The 17677-nt window shown below is 47.7% G+C and overlaps 3 protein-coding genes across 3 annotated transcripts; 2 read left to right on the plus strand and 1 right to left on the minus strand.

Moving 5' to 3' along the window:
• Window positions 1-750: 750 nt before the first annotated feature.
• Window positions 751-2100, plus strand: LHYA1_G000277 (uncharacterized protein; the record flags this gene model as incomplete). The annotated part of the gene is made up of 3 exons (XM_031145270.1): window positions 751-775; window positions 966-1538; window positions 1595-2100. The coding sequence occupies 3 exons, from the start codon at window positions 751-753 to the stop codon at window positions 2098-2100; spliced, it is 1104 nt and encodes a 367-aa protein (XP_031009755.1).
• Window positions 2101-3724: 1624 nt separating this feature from the next.
• On the plus strand, window positions 3725-4613 carry wc-1_0 (White collar 1 protein; the record flags this gene model as incomplete). The annotated part of the gene is made up of 3 exons (XM_031145271.1): window positions 3725-3766; window positions 3835-4035; window positions 4158-4613. The coding sequence occupies 3 exons, from the start codon at window positions 3725-3727 to the stop codon at window positions 4611-4613; spliced, it is 699 nt and encodes a 232-aa protein (XP_031009750.1).
• Window positions 4614-10778: 6165 nt separating this feature from the next.
• ITP1_0 (Itaconate transport protein) lies at window positions 10779-13116 on the minus strand (the record flags this gene model as incomplete). Its single annotated transcript, XM_031145272.1, has 4 exons — window positions 10779-11941; window positions 11993-12061; window positions 12119-12359; window positions 12424-13116. 4 exons carry the CDS (start codon window positions 13114-13116, stop codon window positions 10779-10781), a joined length of 2166 nt encoding a protein of 721 aa, XP_031009749.1.
• Between the last annotated feature and the right edge of the window lie 4561 nt (window positions 13117-17677).

The raw sequence follows: 17677 nt of genomic DNA on the forward strand, positions 1-17677 counted from the left end.
GACAAGACCCCGCCAGCCCCTGACTAAATCAAGCTTTTTGCCAAGACCTTCCGCCAGCGCCAGATACTCTATTGATTTTCTACGGAGATATCCCACACTACCTACCTTACCTACCTTACCACTCTACCTACTCCACGCCCAGACCAAGAACAGGCCGGCTTCAGATTATACTCCATAGTATGTGATCACGAATCATTATGGCCAATAATAGGTTGGTCTGGCCGCAGGTGCAAAGGCTTGAAACAAACCCATACAGTAATACTACCTACCTACTGCCTTACGGCGTTAGACGTCGGCGTCCAAAAGGAAGCCAGTCCAGCAGACGACAATGTATCTATGTAGTAGGTATGAAATTGCTACGATTATACCCCATTTTCTGCCTGCACGGTTGTGCCTGTACCTGTGCCTGTGCCTGTGGCGTCCATCAGCCGCAGGTGTTGCAGATGGAGGACGAAGAGCATGCCCGAAAACATCATACCCGTAGTGGAAGATAATACCTAGGTAGCTACGTTAGGTTCTAGAACATTCTCTCTGCCTATCTAGGTATTGTACTGGTGGAGTTCTCCAAAACTCCTGAGGGAGCACAAGTAGTGACGCAATTTCTCCAACATCAAATCCCATCGCTCTTGCAACATGCGGCGGGGTGGCTCTGGTTATGACACCCATTCCCCTCACCATACTTCACAGTGGAGGCAGGAGCTAGGCTAAGGCCGTCGCTCGTCCGTTCTGAAATAGTATATGATATGAGTAATGGAGCATCCTCCATCCCTGGCAAGTAGAAGCACTCATGTGCTATCTTTATGCCCGCTGAAGCTTTACCAGCATCTACTTATTCTCTCTATGATTCACGCCCCCTGTCATAAATCACTGTCCTTCACACCGACAGGGGGTTTATACACCGCCATCCACCCAACTGAAAGTTTGATTGATATCCCTTTCTTGCAGCCAACAATACTCGACAATAGGATCACCCGCTGCGTCCGTCCTCCCTGAGGCTGCTCACAACGAAACTATACCTGGGAAGGGTCCCCATATCAAACATGTTCCTCTGGAGTCAATATCCAAGTTGGCGCCCTATAGCGCCCTCATCCTCTGCATCATCTTTGTCATCTACTTCCTTTTCCGCTTCTACATCCTCGAAAGATTCCTTCTCAGAAAGGTATACGGCAAGACCTATACGCGAATGGACGAAACAACACGGAGAGGCTTTGTCAACCACCACATCGCAGGAGGCACTAAGGTTGCTATATTGATCTTGGCGGCGTATCCTTTTATTTACGTTGTCTTCATGACTGGTACTCTGCATTCGCGTTTCGCCGTTTCCAAGCACGTCACCATGGGAGATATACTCATCATTGCGGCCCAGGCATTGGCTGCAATGTACGTCTTCGAGCTGTTCTACCGACCCAAGATTTCTCCAGTCAGTGTGGGACATCACATCGGAGCGATCATGATTGGACAATCCGCGATTGCCATATCTCTCAATCTTAGCAAGGAAAAGGATGCAACTATCGAGTTTCTACTCTGCTTGGTATGGGGTAAGTCTTGCTTCCTTGGACTTTCTCTTGCGATCACTGAGTGCTAACTTTTATAGGCGCCTTCGACATTATCTCAGAGTTCCTCCCACATATTACCATCATTTTCTACCGAGTCTACCCCACCGATCATAGGTTCCTGCGCAAGCTATTCCGAATGTCGGCCATAACCACCCTGATTGGAACGATCACCGAGACCATGCTTGTCTTTTTTCTTTGGGGCAGTCTCTGGAACAGGTGGAGTCTCGCGTTCAAGGTCACCACACCAATACTTCACGTAATATTTGCAGCGGCACAGTTGTGGGGAACTTACGTCCTCTACACAATGCATAAAAAGCAATGTTCAATCATCGCGAACAATGAAGGCCAGAAGGATGATGTAGAGACAACCGCACAGGCAGAGGGGAAGGATGTGAGGGTAAGTGAAGTAGAGAGCACGACAAAAACCGAAGAACACAAGGCGGAACGAGGAGAGACACCGATTGTCTCTCAATACTCGGCCTCCTTTGACCGCTTCGAATCGAGCGATAGCCACGCTAGGCGATCGAGCGCTGTATTAAAGTGAGAATCCAATTCCAACATTTCATCATACGAGGTGCATGTGTCTTAATGCCTTGGGCGGCGTCATTTACAAGAGCGTGGGATTTTGCCTGGGTGTTGACTGGGTGTCTACAAAGAAGAAAGAACAATAGCTTCATCTGTAAAGTAGCAGGATAATAGATCAATGTTCTATTTCATCCCGGGTCCAGTCCCGGTATTGCACGTCCCAAGCGCTCGCGTGCTGCAATGTCTTGCCCACATTTTCTACGAATCTTGTCTTGAACCTCGTATGGGGGGCGCGGAGTGGGGGTCCCAAAATAGTGTCTTCATTCTTGCTCAAGGCTACCTTAGGCTAGCCATGGTTCGGAGATTTATTTCCTCGTCCTATGTTAATTCATGCACACTCTGGCAACTCCCGCGGTCCGAAGCGGCACTCTCCCTCCAGTCTACCTAGTTATACCTTAGTCAAGCCTAGGCTCGGCATTTGGGAGGCTTAGGTATGCGGCTCCGTGTTGGTGGTCCCGAACCCGAACCCGAACCCGAGCCTGCGAGCGGCACATGCAGGTCATCAAATTAAGCTTATACCCACTGTACTGTACGTCAGTAGGACGAACGGATGGGAGGCTTTTACCTAGCCCTAGGTAGGTAGCTAGAGGCTGTGTTTTAGTTCGAGATGTGCCGTAAGGCTGATTCTACCTATGTACGTGGGATGGGGTTTGTTTGGATCCTGATGACTGTTTGGGAGGTCGCTGGTGGGTGTGTATTTCCTAGTAGATTTTGTCAGGAGTTTGTGCTTTTTATGAGTGACTAGCTATGTCGGTCAGTCGATTGACTTATTTTTTTTTGATTATCACTGATGGATGGTTTTATGAGTCATGTGAAACTCCGAATTTGTATATCTTTTTTATTTGATTCGATTCAGATTACCGGCGTGTTCCGCATGCTTGCAGATTCGATTACTTGCTTTGGTATTTTTCAATATCTGTTAATTACGACTGACAAGATATCATACGTGGACGTTCACTCGTCGGGTACTTCGGATAGGATCTCTTGACTTTCAAGTGATGATCTTGGATTTAGGCTTTGGTAATTTGGTATATTGATTATGCTGCCAGCCTCAGTCCACAAAACATTTGATTCTCTTTCTTTCTAGTCACACGTTGCTGTACTTTGTATGTACCGACTGCATGGCCCAACCATCGAATGATGAAGTACGGTCACGTGACGCACCCCGATGTGACCACCTCCTTCACTCCTTCAAGTCTGGATGAATAGATGGGCCGTAAACGGACCCGGTGTTTATGTAAAAAGCAAAAAGAACGTCTTGATGCGGCTACACCATGCCATTTTGAAATGCATTTCGATTTATCCAGTAGTGCCGATGGCCGCGACTATTCGAGGCGCCTCACGATCGAGCCACCAAAGAAAAAAAAAGGCGTGAATTGAATGTCCTGACGTCTTCTACACCGAACCCCTCACAGTGCAAATGGTGAGATGGCACTGGCACACGCACATCGTCTCATCCTCTTCTCGTCATGTCTAGTCTCGTGTTCGTATTGCCCCCGCCATATGAATGATTGAGCAGGCCATCAACAGAAGAACGATGGGATAGCATTTCAGGTAACACACGCACGTACGCTTGCCCGGATATGAACGAGGAATACTTGCAACAGGCGCAGAGGCTCCAGGAAGTGCGTGTTTTACTTTTCTTAGTATACTCTATACCATCAGTATAGTACTGATTTTCTATACCTTATAGTTATGGAAGCAGTCTTCAGCCCAAGGTTTATGTGCCGTTCCTGGGGCTCCGAATAATGCTGTTGAATCCAAAGCAAGCAGTTCCACCATCCCGCTTGCTCTTGCACCAGCAAATGCCGTTAATCAAAGTGAGGGTCTGGGTGATCCTCTCATCTATCCCGGGGTGTATGCTCCAAGTGGTTTTGATATGATGGGGATTTTGGTAAGTGATCAATACCTCTTCGCCTGTCACACATCCCCATCATTCCACTTACTGGTCCTCACAACCATTGAAACCCATCCCACGTCCTCACGCTAGTCCTCGAGTTAACAAAGACTCTACAGATCCGCGTCCGCCAACGCCCAAACCCCACAATCGACATCGGCAGCATAGACAGCTCCGTCTCCCTCGTTCTCTGCGACCCCGAGAGTCACGACACGCCAATTGTATACTGCTCTGAAACCTTCGAGGCCCTGACCGGATACAACAGCATCGATATCCTCCAACGCAACTGCCGCTTCCTGCAACAGCCTCCACAGGACTGTGCTCTCAAACTAGAGCCAAGGCACCAGCAAGAGATCCGCAAGACGAATGACAGCGCGAGGAAGGAACTGAAGGAGAGGTTTGCAAGGAATGAGGAGGCGCAGGTCAAGCTTGTTAATTTCACGCGGGATGGCAGGATGTTTGTTAATCTGTTGACGGTTATACCTATATTGTGGGATGAAGATGGTGTGGGTGGGAAGAAGAAGAGGTATTTGGTTGGTTTCATGGGCGATACAAAACGTGCTAGTTTTGGATAGAAGAGGGTTGGGATAGGGATAAATTGAACGGCCATGATACCCATGCATTTTGGCATTTGATGGTGCAATTTAGGGGTGATGATGGCTGCAATTGAACATTCAAAGGACAGGAAATACTCTACGGGAGTCTAATGGCAATGCGAGGCGTCTTGAACATGATTCACTTACTTTGACTTCCGAGTTTTATCGATGTGGAGGAATCAGTATCCTGGCATATCATACATGGATGTTAATTGGTGAGACCGATATATGTCAGCTAATATATATTTTTTACCAAGCAGCTTGTGAATTGGCATTGGTGTTGTAGGATCTTACTATGCTAGAGGGTAAGAACACTGCTTCTAAGACCTAAGTCAAAGGCATTTTTTGTGTTTTGCATCGTCGCGCAAGCTACTTTGATTATGCTTTTTATCTTTTTACTGTCTTGATATATTTCCCGCTGAACTTTGATGTGCACGGAGCTTGTCTCCATATTATCAGCCCCCTTTTCTATTATCTTAAGCGATTTTCTCTCCCACCCGCGAGTGAACGCTTTTATGACATCAGGCAGCAGGCCTCACGCAAGTGTCTAGAGAGTACAGGTTTAACCGTGATATTATGAGGAGAATAAAGCGAACTTAAGCATCAAAAAGACAGGAAGCAGGGCGACGCCCATCTAAGTTGACATTTACGTATGTTATCACCTAAGGCACTTGGCAACGATCGGGCGGCCCAATTATCCTTTAAAATGTTGACTAGCCCTTCCTATTCTGTACCAGGAACACAGGCAACTATTTCTGTTCCAACGAAAGCAAATTGGCCGTTTACCTCTCATGTTGCTTGCCATGAAATTCTCAGTCAAAGAAGGGCGTGCCCAAAATGGATAGATACTGTCTGTCCTCCGATACCTTGGGCTCAACGGCCCTGGTATACTTTAGAGCGACCAATTTCGTAGTACGAACCGGCAGGGTCAACGGATATATGATCGCTGATAACTTCAATATCTATTTTCCGCGATATGACGTGTGAGGGTAGAGCGTATGCGTAGCTTGTCGTATGTCGGTATATAAAAGGGGGAGGAAAATGCTTCGGAGATAAGTTAAGGGTATCCCTAAAGCATGCAGTTCTCTTTTCCTCCCTGCCAGCCAATACCAAGGCCTTCCATATCCTCCTTCCTAGTCAGGTCCAAGCAACAGCAAGTAGATCTCTGATTACTAAGCATAATCCAGGTTTTCGCAGATGGCATTTCAAGTGATCTCCATGCAAAACCTTAGCGTGGCCAGGGTCTCACTAAGGTACGCCATATCAATGACATCATAGGCTGCTGATGATGCGCAATGGCCACGCCCATTTTACCGATCGAAGCTGTTTCATGATTGTGATTGGCTGGATCCCACGCACACGCAAAGGGGAGGAGGGGGTCTTCTCTTATCGTAGCGTACCTAGGTATAGTACGGACAAAGTAGGGATTCTTTTCCGGACAGGGAAGGGAAGGTTGTCGAGAAACAATCCGACTGACTGCCTCGTACGATGGAATTCTCCATGGCTAGCACAAAAATCTTCCCTCTGCCTCTGCCTCTCTTATCTATGCTGGGCTGAGAGCTACAACACCTGCCTACCCACTGATGCTGGTGTTGTCGCCGTCGCCGCCATGGACCGAAAATCCCAACCATCCGAAAAGCATCGCGAGCGAGAAGTCTTCAGGTTAGACATCTACAGCCTGCTAACTGCACTTATGGTCTGACTACCTAGGTACCTTAGCTAACGATCTTGCTAGGTACTTACCTAAGTTCGGCTGGGAAAGTCTACCCTCTGAACAGAGCGATGTCGGTCTTGAGGGCCAAGGCGATAGCGGACCATTTCGAACATCCAAATCATCGGTTGACAAGAGCCTGAACGCCTTCTGTCAGTTAGGCGCTTTGCGAATGAATACCAAACGGGCCATGATCTCTCTGATCAGTCGGGAGGACGAATATATCATTGCTGAGTCTACACAAACACTTTCCTCGCAGTCGGATGATGTCCACCAATCTGGGGATAAATTGATTATGGGGGTACGGGTAATCAAGCGGACCGAGGGTATCTGTGGTTATGCATTTGCAAGCGGGTTCAATCTTGATGGCCAAAGTCAAGACAGCCAACATGGTAAGGACGATTCGCAGGCGGCTGTTATTCCCGACCTTACCAAGGTCGAAGAGCTCAAATTTGCACCGTTTGTCAACAACGAGCCAAAGGCGCGGTTTTGTGTAGGGGTACCTATCACAACCAAAAAGGGCCATGTGATCGGGGCATATTGCGTGATAGACGACATACCACGGTCTGAAGTCAGCCATGAACAGCTTCAATTTTTGCAAGATATGGCTACGACCGTCATGGAGCATCTAGAGTTTATGGCCTTGAAAAATGATCATAACCGATCGGAGAAAATGTTGAAGGCTTTAGGTCTGTTTGTAGAGCGCCGTTCGAGCATCAATGAATGGTGGCTTCGAACCTGTGGCAATCACGAGTGCCCAGTAGGCTATATGTCTGACTCCGTGGATCAATCAGAACTTGAAGTGGATTCCAATGAGTCATCAAGAAACGGTAAGAAGTCGGCACCGGACCAAGGATCTCCAAAATCAAACCAGACAGGCTCATCTATCATTCCTACGACTCTTCCGCAAAACCCTAAACGTCCTGATGGAAGCGATCAACTCCAAAGGGCTTCTCCTGGCAAGGAACCTGAAGATACGCTGCATAAGAAGATCCAACGACTTGCTCTCGATTCGAACGAAACGAGCTCAGAAATGACTAGGAATCGTGATACGAACCACCTCGCAGAGGAAACAGAAAATGATACTGAGAAGCATGAAACGGCGCTACGGGATGGACCAACTGAGGAAAATCCCGCGACATCTAGTTCAACACGAAGGAAAACCAACACTTCCAACGACATCAAGGCAATGTTTTCTCGCGCAAGTAACCTCATTCGGGAATCTACAGGTGTTGATGGAGCCATGTTCTTTAATGCCTCTCCGAAGTCCTTCAATGCAGAGACCTACGCCCGCAGCCGTAGGCGAATGGGCAAGCACGCAGATACGGATCCATCCAGTAGTGAAGAATCTAGCGCGCGACACAGAAGCTCGGATACCAATGAGACAGGCTCAAGCAGTACCGAGATGCCCCCAAACGCCAAGTCGCGGAAAGACGCAAAAGAACCGCAATATTGTGAAATCCTAGGATTTTCTACTCCGAGTACTTCAAGCTTTGATGGCCAAGAAGCTGAGTCCTACCAGCTTACGGTAGCACACGAGCTTATCGGTAAAATCCTTCGACGTTATCCGCATGGAAAGATATTTACTTTCGACGAGGATGGATTTATCTCCTCCAGCGAAGAAAATACTCCGCATTCGGCCCAAGAAGGCATACAGCTAGCGAAGAAAGATAGCAGTGGAAAGAAGGCTGCTTCAGGAAGGGACGAAGCGTCTTCCATCCTTCGAATATTTCCTGGATCACGTTTCATCCTGGTCTTTCCGATATGGGATTCTCGACACGAAAAATGGTGTGCTACAAGCATGTTATGGACTAAAGATCCAACCCGGGTACTGACATCCGAGGATGATATGAGCTACTTAGCCTCTTTTAGCAACAACATCATAGCCGAGATCTATCGCTTGGAAGCCGTTGCCGCAGATCAAGCAAAGAGTACTTTCATCTCGTCAATTTCTCATGAGCTTAGATCTCCGTTGCACGGAATCATGGGAAGTTTGGAGCTGTTGCGCGATACGGCATTGACACGCTTCCAAAGCGAGACCATGGATGCCATCAAGGAGTGTAGCGCAACATTACTAGACACATTAAACCACGTACTTGACCATGCGAAGATAAACAACTTCATTACAGGCAAGCAGAAGAAGAGGAAGCAAATGAAGGCGGCGAAGGGCCACGGTCTTTCACGAAAAGCACGACCCGTGGAAAGCGCGGCTACATATGGAGCGATCAGTCTCGCATCTACTGTGTTCTTGGATACACTCACGGAAGAGGTGGTCCAGACAATTTATCTTGGTCATTATCAAGCTCAACTTTTGGGTACAGCAGATTCATTCGACGGCAGCCAAAGTGCAATTCGCTCTCACACTCTCCAGCAGTCAGTTCTTGTGATACTCGATCTCGACTGGTCTTCTAGGTGGCGTTTTCATGCTCAATCTGGGGCTTGGCGAAGGATACTCATGAATCTCTTTGGAAACGCTTTGAAGTATACCACTGAAGGCTTTGTTCAGGTTCGCCTTAAATGTCGAGAGACAGGCAAACACAAGCTCCGCTCAAACTCATCAACTTGTACCCTTACAGTTTCGGATTCTGGCAAAGGAGTCTCAACGAATTTCATCAATGAACGAATATTCGTGCCGTTTACACAGGAGGACTCGCTCTCTCCAGGAACAGGCCTGGGTCTGAGCATTGTGCGACAGATTGTCGACAGCCTTGGTGGAGAAATAGACTTTCAAAGCGTGCTTGGAACGGGTACCACGGTTAAAGTGACCCTTCCAATGGAACGGGCTACAGATATTGAAAGCACCAGTACTGCGGCAATAGACAATGAGCTCGTAATCCGAGCAAGAGGCTATCTCCAAAGGAAAAAAGCTGCTTTTATTATTAGTGATCCAGAGAATAGTCAAGAAGACTCGGATAAGAGTGGTAGGAAAAGGGCGCCGGCCTTGTTACAAACAGCTCTGGTCAGAATGGTACAACAGTGCTTTGACATGGAAATCATCCTGGATACTGAAGTAGAAGATGTCCAGGCAGACATTTATATTGCCACTCAGGGAGCTTTCGAACATCGCTTCAGGGATAGTCATCGGAAAGCACTTCCAGGGAGTGTTGGTGGGCCTCCTCTCCTCATGATCACAACCTCAAAAGTGCCCAAACAAAATTCGCGAGCGACATTGCCGCTGTCGCACTTGAGTCAACCGTAAGAGAGATCCTTGTACTGTGAGTAGATATACCTAACTAAACTCTAGTATCACCCCACGGAAACTTGCAAATTCCATTCTCCACATCTTCGAAGACTTAAGAGAGACTGTAACGGCCATCACACGAGAGGATTCAAATAATCCTCACCCCGCAGAAGTAAGCAAGATTGCGCTTGAACCCATACAGAAAGAAGAATCTCCACTGCCATCCATTCCTCCTCCAACGACAACCTCGGACCATAATGCCCCCCGCTCTCGTCTTCTACTTGTCGAAGACAACGTTATCAACATGAAACTCCTCGCTACCTATATACGCAAACTTGGATACACATTTGATCAAGCCACAGATGGAAGCCTTGCCGTGAACCATTACAAGCTAGTCCCTGAAAAGCCTGCCGTGATATTCATGGATATCTCAATGCCGGTGATGGATGGTTTCACGGCGTCACGCTTGATTCGTGCTCACGAGGCCGAGAACAGCCTACCTGCCTCAACGATCATCGCACTCACCGGTTTGGCGAGTGGCTCGGCACAGGATGAAGCATACGGAAGTGGTATCAACCTGTTTCTGTCGAAACCTGTGCCGATGAAAGAGATTAAGAAGGTTTTGGAAGAATTCCACTACTAGCGGCATGGATTGGAAATATAAATCATACACGTTAATAATAATATACTTGTGACGACCATGATATCACGCCTGAATTATATCAATAATCATGAAAAGCTCTTTCGGGAGAACGAGTAATTCCACTGCCTCTCTAGCACCTGCTAAACGGTGAATACAAGGTCCATCAATAAAAGCAGAACCCGATGAATAGCCATTCATTACATATCATACACTTTCTTCTAGCTTGTTCGTATAGTTTACAGTTGATATTTAGGTACAGTATGCTGTCTTCGTGACAGTGACAGATAGTGGCAGAGGCAATGGCAGTGGTAATCATCTCCTGCTTTGTACAATCCTCCCATCTCCATCTCCACCTCCACCTCCACCTCCAACTCCGGGCCCAGGGCTCTGGATACTCCTAGGTGCTCGATACGCGCGCGCTCTTCTTCCCGCCGACAGATTACCATGGCCATGTGATCTGTCTGCGTTGTTCTGATGTGTTGAATATTAAACGGACGCGTCGGTTATTGGGTGCTATTATAGTTCGAGATGTTGCTTAATTCTCGCAATACTGTGGTTTGGCGAATCTCAGACACAGCTTAGATAACAAGTGCCGTGATAAAGCCCTCCTCATCCCCACTTGCTACTATTCCTGCTCATATTCCTGCTCCGACTCCTCACCGAGTCCACGGTTTCCACGCTCATGGCTCTCAAGTCCGGCAAGCGCCTGCTTCTTATGAACGCCAAACATCTATCCATCAGTGCCGTAACCGGCAAAGTGATTTCCGCCGACAGTTTCCGGCGAGGCCAGCTTGAATTCCGTCTTGCTTGCCAAGGCCTGCCAAACACCCATTGTACAATCATAATGGGCGTTATTCCTAACATGACCAGTGCCAGCGCCAAGAATGTAAACGCGTTTCCTATCCGGTCCAACGCTAGCTGCACAGTCCCGACAGCCAACGCGCCCGTCGAAAAACGAACGAGGTTGACAGCTAGCGTCACCGATGCATTGCCAGAGTACAGATCGCTGACCAGAACCCCATTGAGCAACAGGAGTGCAGTGGCACTGGTGGCGATGAAGAATTGTAGGATGAGAGGCGCTGCGATTGTCGGGGCGGAAAACGAGATCCCGTACCCGGCTGTGGTGCCGATGAAAATCAGAGCAATCCACCACAAGTTGCGCAGCCTGGCACGTTCGAGGGGGAAGTCTGGTAGGGTTTTGTGGGCGAGGGGCGTGTTTTTTTCTAGGTCGTACATGTTTCTGTATTTGTTCTCGACTACTCGCATGTCGTGATCCATCAGGTATCCCGTGAGGAAGAACGATATTACGGAGCCGGCGCCTGCTGGGAGGAAGGCAAGGCCGATTGTGAAAGCGGAGATATGGTAGTGTTGTTCAAACATTGTGGTGGTGGTTGTGATGACCGTGGTGCAGATTGCAAAAACAACACTTCCTACAATGGCGGTGACCAGTACATCTTTTTGCAAAAGGCAGTGGAAGGGTTCGAGAATGCTATCCATGCTTAGGGACTTTGTGCGGACGCAAAAGCTAGCGAGATCAGAGTCGAAAGGGGTATCGGAGGATGATCTGAAGATGTGTATAAGAGGTTGTTGGATGGGTTTTAGTCTGATTGTACCATTCCCTGCGATACTTCGGAGGGTTTCCGGGAGCATCATTATGATCAAGATGAGTACCACGCTTCCAGATGCGAAAAGGAACCAGAATATTGACCGAAAACCCATCCAGTGAGTCAAGATTCCGCCTAGGAATGGTCCGATGAAGGTGAACATCAATGCTGCGAGGGTCAGCTGCATCATATTTCGCATTACGATTCATGATGACTTACTTCCAGCAAACAGTCCAATGAACCTCGCCCTTTCCTTAGAGTTTGAAATATCACCAATCACAGCCGCACCTATATTGTTAAAATCATATCATTTGACTTGAAAGAATAGAATGCCGGGACACTTACAAATAGCTGTCAGAGCTGCGCTTCCAATAGCCTGCACGGCTCGGAGGACCATCAAGGCTGCAAAGCTCCTTGAATATACGAGGCCGATATTGGATCCCACAAAGACAGTTAATGTTAGCACGAAAGTAGGACGGCGACCAAGCGTGCTACATATTGGCATCCAGAAGAAGGGTGCAATAGCATGGAAGACCATGAAAACAGTGACGGTCAACAGCACCACTGCAGAACTGATATTGAATTCCTATATACGGGCCAGTCAGATAGATGATTTGCAATGTCTTTTATATATGTGCTTCATTACATACCGATGCAATTGCTGTAAGTGCTGGGAGATAGATACTAGTTGATATTGGCGACAAGATGCCAGCTAGGGAGACAAGAACGACAATCTGAAACTTCTTGCTATGGTCGAATACGTGGTACGGTGGCTGTGGAAGCGTCTTATCCACAAAGGCTTTCTGTCTTCCTTCCATGTGTATCTCCTCTTGGGGTGATTTCGGAAACCATTTATCAAAGTGCTCAAACGGGTCTGCAGGTGGTTCTGGAACCAAGCTATAAATGCTCTTCGTCTGTTCCTCCGGATCCAACTTTCCCTCTAGATCTTCCAAGACGCTATCCCTGCTACCCCCGAGCCCTATTACCGATGTCGAGTGTGCAAGTGTTTCGGAGCGTGAAAGACTGGGAGAAGAAGTCCTGCCGGCTCCCAAATCAGACTGCATACGCTCTGAACTAGCCTTTGGGAAACCTTCATCGACTTCCTGGTCCGGAGGAAGCTGAAGTGTGGTGGGCGGGGGCTTTAGGAGGTCACCGATATGAACCAAGATCGGAATGCTTTGGCTTTTAGATGTCATGGAAGAGTTGCGGGACAGTTTTGTCGTCAGCCAACTGCTGTTACGCTTTGTGCTTGGTCGGGACTTCAATGCCGGCCTAGGAACAGCTGGAAAGTTCGAGGTGCCCGGCGTTGGAGTCAACGGACTCACTGAGGGGGTGGATTCCATGATGGATGGACGAGGTGATATTAGGTATTATACCAATCTTCTCGATCCCATGTTGCTTATAGTTTACTGATGATAAGAAATTACGATAGGAATAGATTCTTGGACCAAGTATTTCCTTGCAGACAACTACTATCTTTAACAATCTTCACCTATCCACACCTCATGCTGTGGCCCTGCGTCGATCGCTATTCGTGTGCATGATCCTTCGTGGACCACTTCCCTTGCGCTTCCTACCACGAGATGACTTCCGATCCCCACCGGTAATCTCAGCCAACCGATTTGAAGCAAGATTGTGTTTTGGCAGAGATAGGTACAGGGTGCCACACAGCGGCGTAGCTTGAACGATAAAAATGAAATAAATGCATGAGTCTGCTTCACAATGCACTTCACTCCACAAGGCTTTCGGATAGTGGAGAATCACAGTCCGTGAGCAGATGTCGGCGAGAGGCGAAGAACTGTATTGCAGCACGACATCATCTACCCCTGAAACGTGAAAGAGCTGGGGTCATCCACGGGGATTGTACGGAGTAATTCTTATCAAGCAGGGTCTTCCCACGTGAAGCCTTGAGACGACGACGATTGTACGGAGTAGAAAGGAATATTCTAGGAATATTCTAGGGGGGTTGCAAGCTTAACGTCAGCAAGGGGAGCTTACAAACAGCAAGCGAGTTACGAATGATGGCTGCTTCTTCTATAGTATCACTGCTTCATGTGTACACCATGTTGCATTGAAGTCCTGTCAGCAACCTCGACGGATTCATGTTCAAACGATGCACAAAAATCCCCTTATTCAGTCAGTCACGAACAGCATTCCCGTTGGGGACGAAACACTCCGATGCAACTCTAGCACGCGGATTCGTGTGCAACGGAACATACCCTATGGTTGCAGGCGAAGAATAAGGCGAGTTGGGTGGGGTGGTACAGTAACACTTAGATCGCATATCGTTTTGAGGCGCCACTGAAACGTGCGTGGCCTGACCAGGATGGCATGGACTTGGGATGGAGATCTCCGCACAGACGAAACGAATACGGTAGGTGTTAAAACCCACTCGGTATTCTATTTTACGGTACGGAGTGGAGTGTAGTATCACCGTATCTGGGGTTCGCTGATTGAGTAGCTTATGATTACGAAATACTGCTATTGGTAGTAGTAAGTCAAGTCCTGCCTTGTCCTGTAGAAATAATAGAATTTCAACTGTTATCAGAGATAATACTCTGTACAAAAAAGGCAACTACAATACAATAGCAAGCCGTGTAGCTATTTTTGGTTCTTTTAAGGTTGTCTAATAATACAGTACAGCGGGCCCTTGCGGCGACCTAGACAGGGTGCTAACGGGCACTAAAATCCCTAAAATGCCCCGCTCCACGAGCACGAGCTCCTGCATGTTCGTTCCACTCACTTATCGGTGATAAGTTATCACTGATCGCCACCTCTATTTCCACGTCTTGCATTGTTTCTCATCCACCAATCAATTGAAGTCGCTCATGCGGGCAATACAAGTAAGTACCTTTGCCGATTCGACCATCTAGAATTAGATAATTAGTGTTGTTGTTATCTCTTCTCCCTCTTTCCCCGCGATATCAATGAATTCCCCCACAGAACCTAACCTTCAGCATGACTTCTTTTATAATTCGTCCGAGGTTGATATATAAAAAGGCTTCGTTCGATTCGACCATCTGGAAGGATCTCACGAGAGACGCAGGATCTACGATTTCGTGTGGGACGTCTTGTCTAGATCTACTAAAGATGTTACAGACAGATTTACGCCGCTTTCAATTTATAGCCTCGGGCAGCTGCAGATGGATTTTATTCATGACGGCCGTGGTGGTGTTGTCGATGTACTGTAGGTAGCATAAGTTAGCACATTTTAAGCAAGGCTCGGTTTTTATACGAGAATTCAAAGATTGTACGACCGACCAGGCAGGGCAGGTTTCAGTATGATTCCGATCTTTGTTTTTGCCTAGAGGCTGTATGACATCCGTCAGCACGCCGAGGGTAGGGTAGGGATTGAAACAATGATACCGTTTACGAGCGAAAAGATCTCCCACATCGGATCGAAAAGATTCCATGGTGAAGTCATCGTGCTGCACATCTATGCGGGGAGTTTCAGATGGTCAGATCATTGCGGATTAAACTGTAACCTGCCTACCTTTTTCATGTCCTCGCTCTCCAGTCTCTCGGTCTCTACTTCACTCGATGTTTAATAATCCGAGCACTGGCACATCATATCCGGTTGTGATGTTTATAAGCTTATATCCTATGACATTCTAAGTTCGACTCTGTGTCAGGTGAGGCCCAGGATCGAGATCCTGAATCATAATACCTTCCCGAATCATGTTTCGTTTGAAACTAGAATATGAAGCTGTGGTACTGCAAGTTCCGTCTAGAAGCTTGTTATGAATCTTGCTTTGAGTTTATGTCCAGAACCTCTAGGCGCTGGATTGAGCGTCTAGCTGTGATTGGAAGTCTCCCTTGATACAGCTCTGGTTCGTTTTGAGATTCGATATCATAGCGAACTGGATACGACGTTGTGTATTGAGACGACTATAGCGAAAAGCAGAACTTAGTCTTATCCTCTGAGTTCTGCTAGGCTATGGTTAAAAACAAGCTTGGTTCCAAAAATGAAGTCAATTGCCGTATCCTTGTCTTTCTAGCAGCCGCTGCAACATTGGCAGATTCACTCTACTAGTATGGTGGAGTTCATATACTTATGTTCGCTTAACATGCGAAGCTTCCAAAAGAACCTTTGATGAGGGCTATTAGCAAAGAACGCCCAAAAAGATATTGCTGGTGAAAGAAAGCCTCCAGCTGGCGTTATGATTGAGGTGTCTTTCATTGATGAGTCCCAACCAGATCAACTAAGCTTACGTAAAGAAGGTTGATGGGTATTACGATTCTCATCGAGACAATCTGGAATTAAGTAAGCCATTCTATTAAAGGGGGGAGGGGGGATAACGTTACCTATTGCTAAACCAGTAGGCCATAGAACCGCAATATGAATTGCTTTTGTTTTTGCAGTAGAATATGCTATCTTATACTATAAGGCCTTTACTGTGCAAAGTGAATGAGACAAAGAAGCTTCCGTCAGCACATTTGTCCCGCTACCGCAATTCAATGACTGCAACCCTTTCGACATCGCACCTCACACTTGAAGACGCTTTCCGCAACAACCATCTGCATATCAAGCAAAGATCTCCGCAGTCAGCTGTGCACAAGTAAACATGCCTGATCGAGTATGTGGCTTCCCATCCGTGGTTACTGTCGTATTGCGCGCCTATATCCAGCCAGCTAATCCTTTGCGCAGAAGCAGCTGTCCGACGCGACGAAGGCCAAGAAAATCGAGAACAGGATATACATGAAGAGCCTGCTGAAATTGAAGGAAATCCTTGACAGCCCGACGCCTCTCGATGTGAACCTTGTCCGTCAGGCTTGTAGGTCCCCTTAGAGATAGCTACCAGCTAATCCACCCAGGTTCTCGATGGATGGGCTCGTCAGCTAACAGATGATTGTGCTCAGACATAGATCCTAGTTCGGTCTCCTATACTACTGGTACCACACCGACCGAAACAGAGCGCAACAGACGAGATGCTATCCGCGCGGCCTTTGAGCAACGCAACAATCCTCGGCTTCGCAACCTGCCATCGAACAGAGTCAATCAACCGCTCGCATCAATACAAGCTGCCCCTTTGCCCCAATTCTTGCCGTCTTTTGGACCTGGCCCAACATCCCAGCCCCCCATTCACCTTCAAGCTCTAAACCAGGTCGATTATGTGCTGTCCTTCCGCCCTCATCCTACGGCCCAGCCTTCTATCCAGCCGCAAGCTGCCACGCCTGTCGTCCAACCCATCATCAAACCGGAGCCAATAATACGACGCCGGAACAAGCCATCAAAGGCGCAGAGAAAAAGATCGGGGAAGGAATGGGAGCAGAAAGCACAAGCAATGTACGAACGGGTGCTGATAAGCCGCCGCGTGGCTGGTAAAAGCGATTTGCTTCCAAGTAAGAAGATGCCTCTTTCCCATTCTGGTTTTGAATCCAAGCTCGTGGAGTACCAAGTGGGCTGACCTAACTCATTCTAGGTGATGTTAGATGGATTGATAAGCTATGTGGCGAAGACTGGGACGTCTACGACCAATGGACCACAACCAAGAAACGGCAAGCGCATGACTTTGTCAAGTTGGTCAAGGAGGGCGATTATATCGGCTCGCGGATCTTTTCCGACAAGCACGAGGAGAGAGAAGAGAGCGTGGTGGGTGATGAGGAGGTGGAAGAGGGACTGCATGATGATGAGCAGGACGCGGTTGGCAGAGTTCTTGATTTCTTCGGAATGCAAGGGGAGGCGGACGATAGCAGGGAGACGGCGGAGGGAGGTTGCGGAATGGTATTGGAAGAAACCGGTGACGTGGATATGGATATTGATTAGGTGTGAAGTATGGTGTTTCTTTCGGGGGGGGGGGTCGCTCATGTAGATTAGCATTTGGACTAGGATACCCGGAATACATGACAAGTGATACACATACAATCTATAACGTCCCACAAACCATGAGACTTTTATCTCGG

This window comes from Lachnellula hyalina (genome assembly GCF_007821495.1).
Source record: "Lachnellula hyalina strain CBS 185.66 chromosome Unknown contig00002, whole genome shotgun sequence".
Classification (NCBI taxonomy): Eukaryota; Fungi; Ascomycota; class Leotiomycetes; order Helotiales; family Lachnaceae; genus Lachnellula; species Lachnellula hyalina.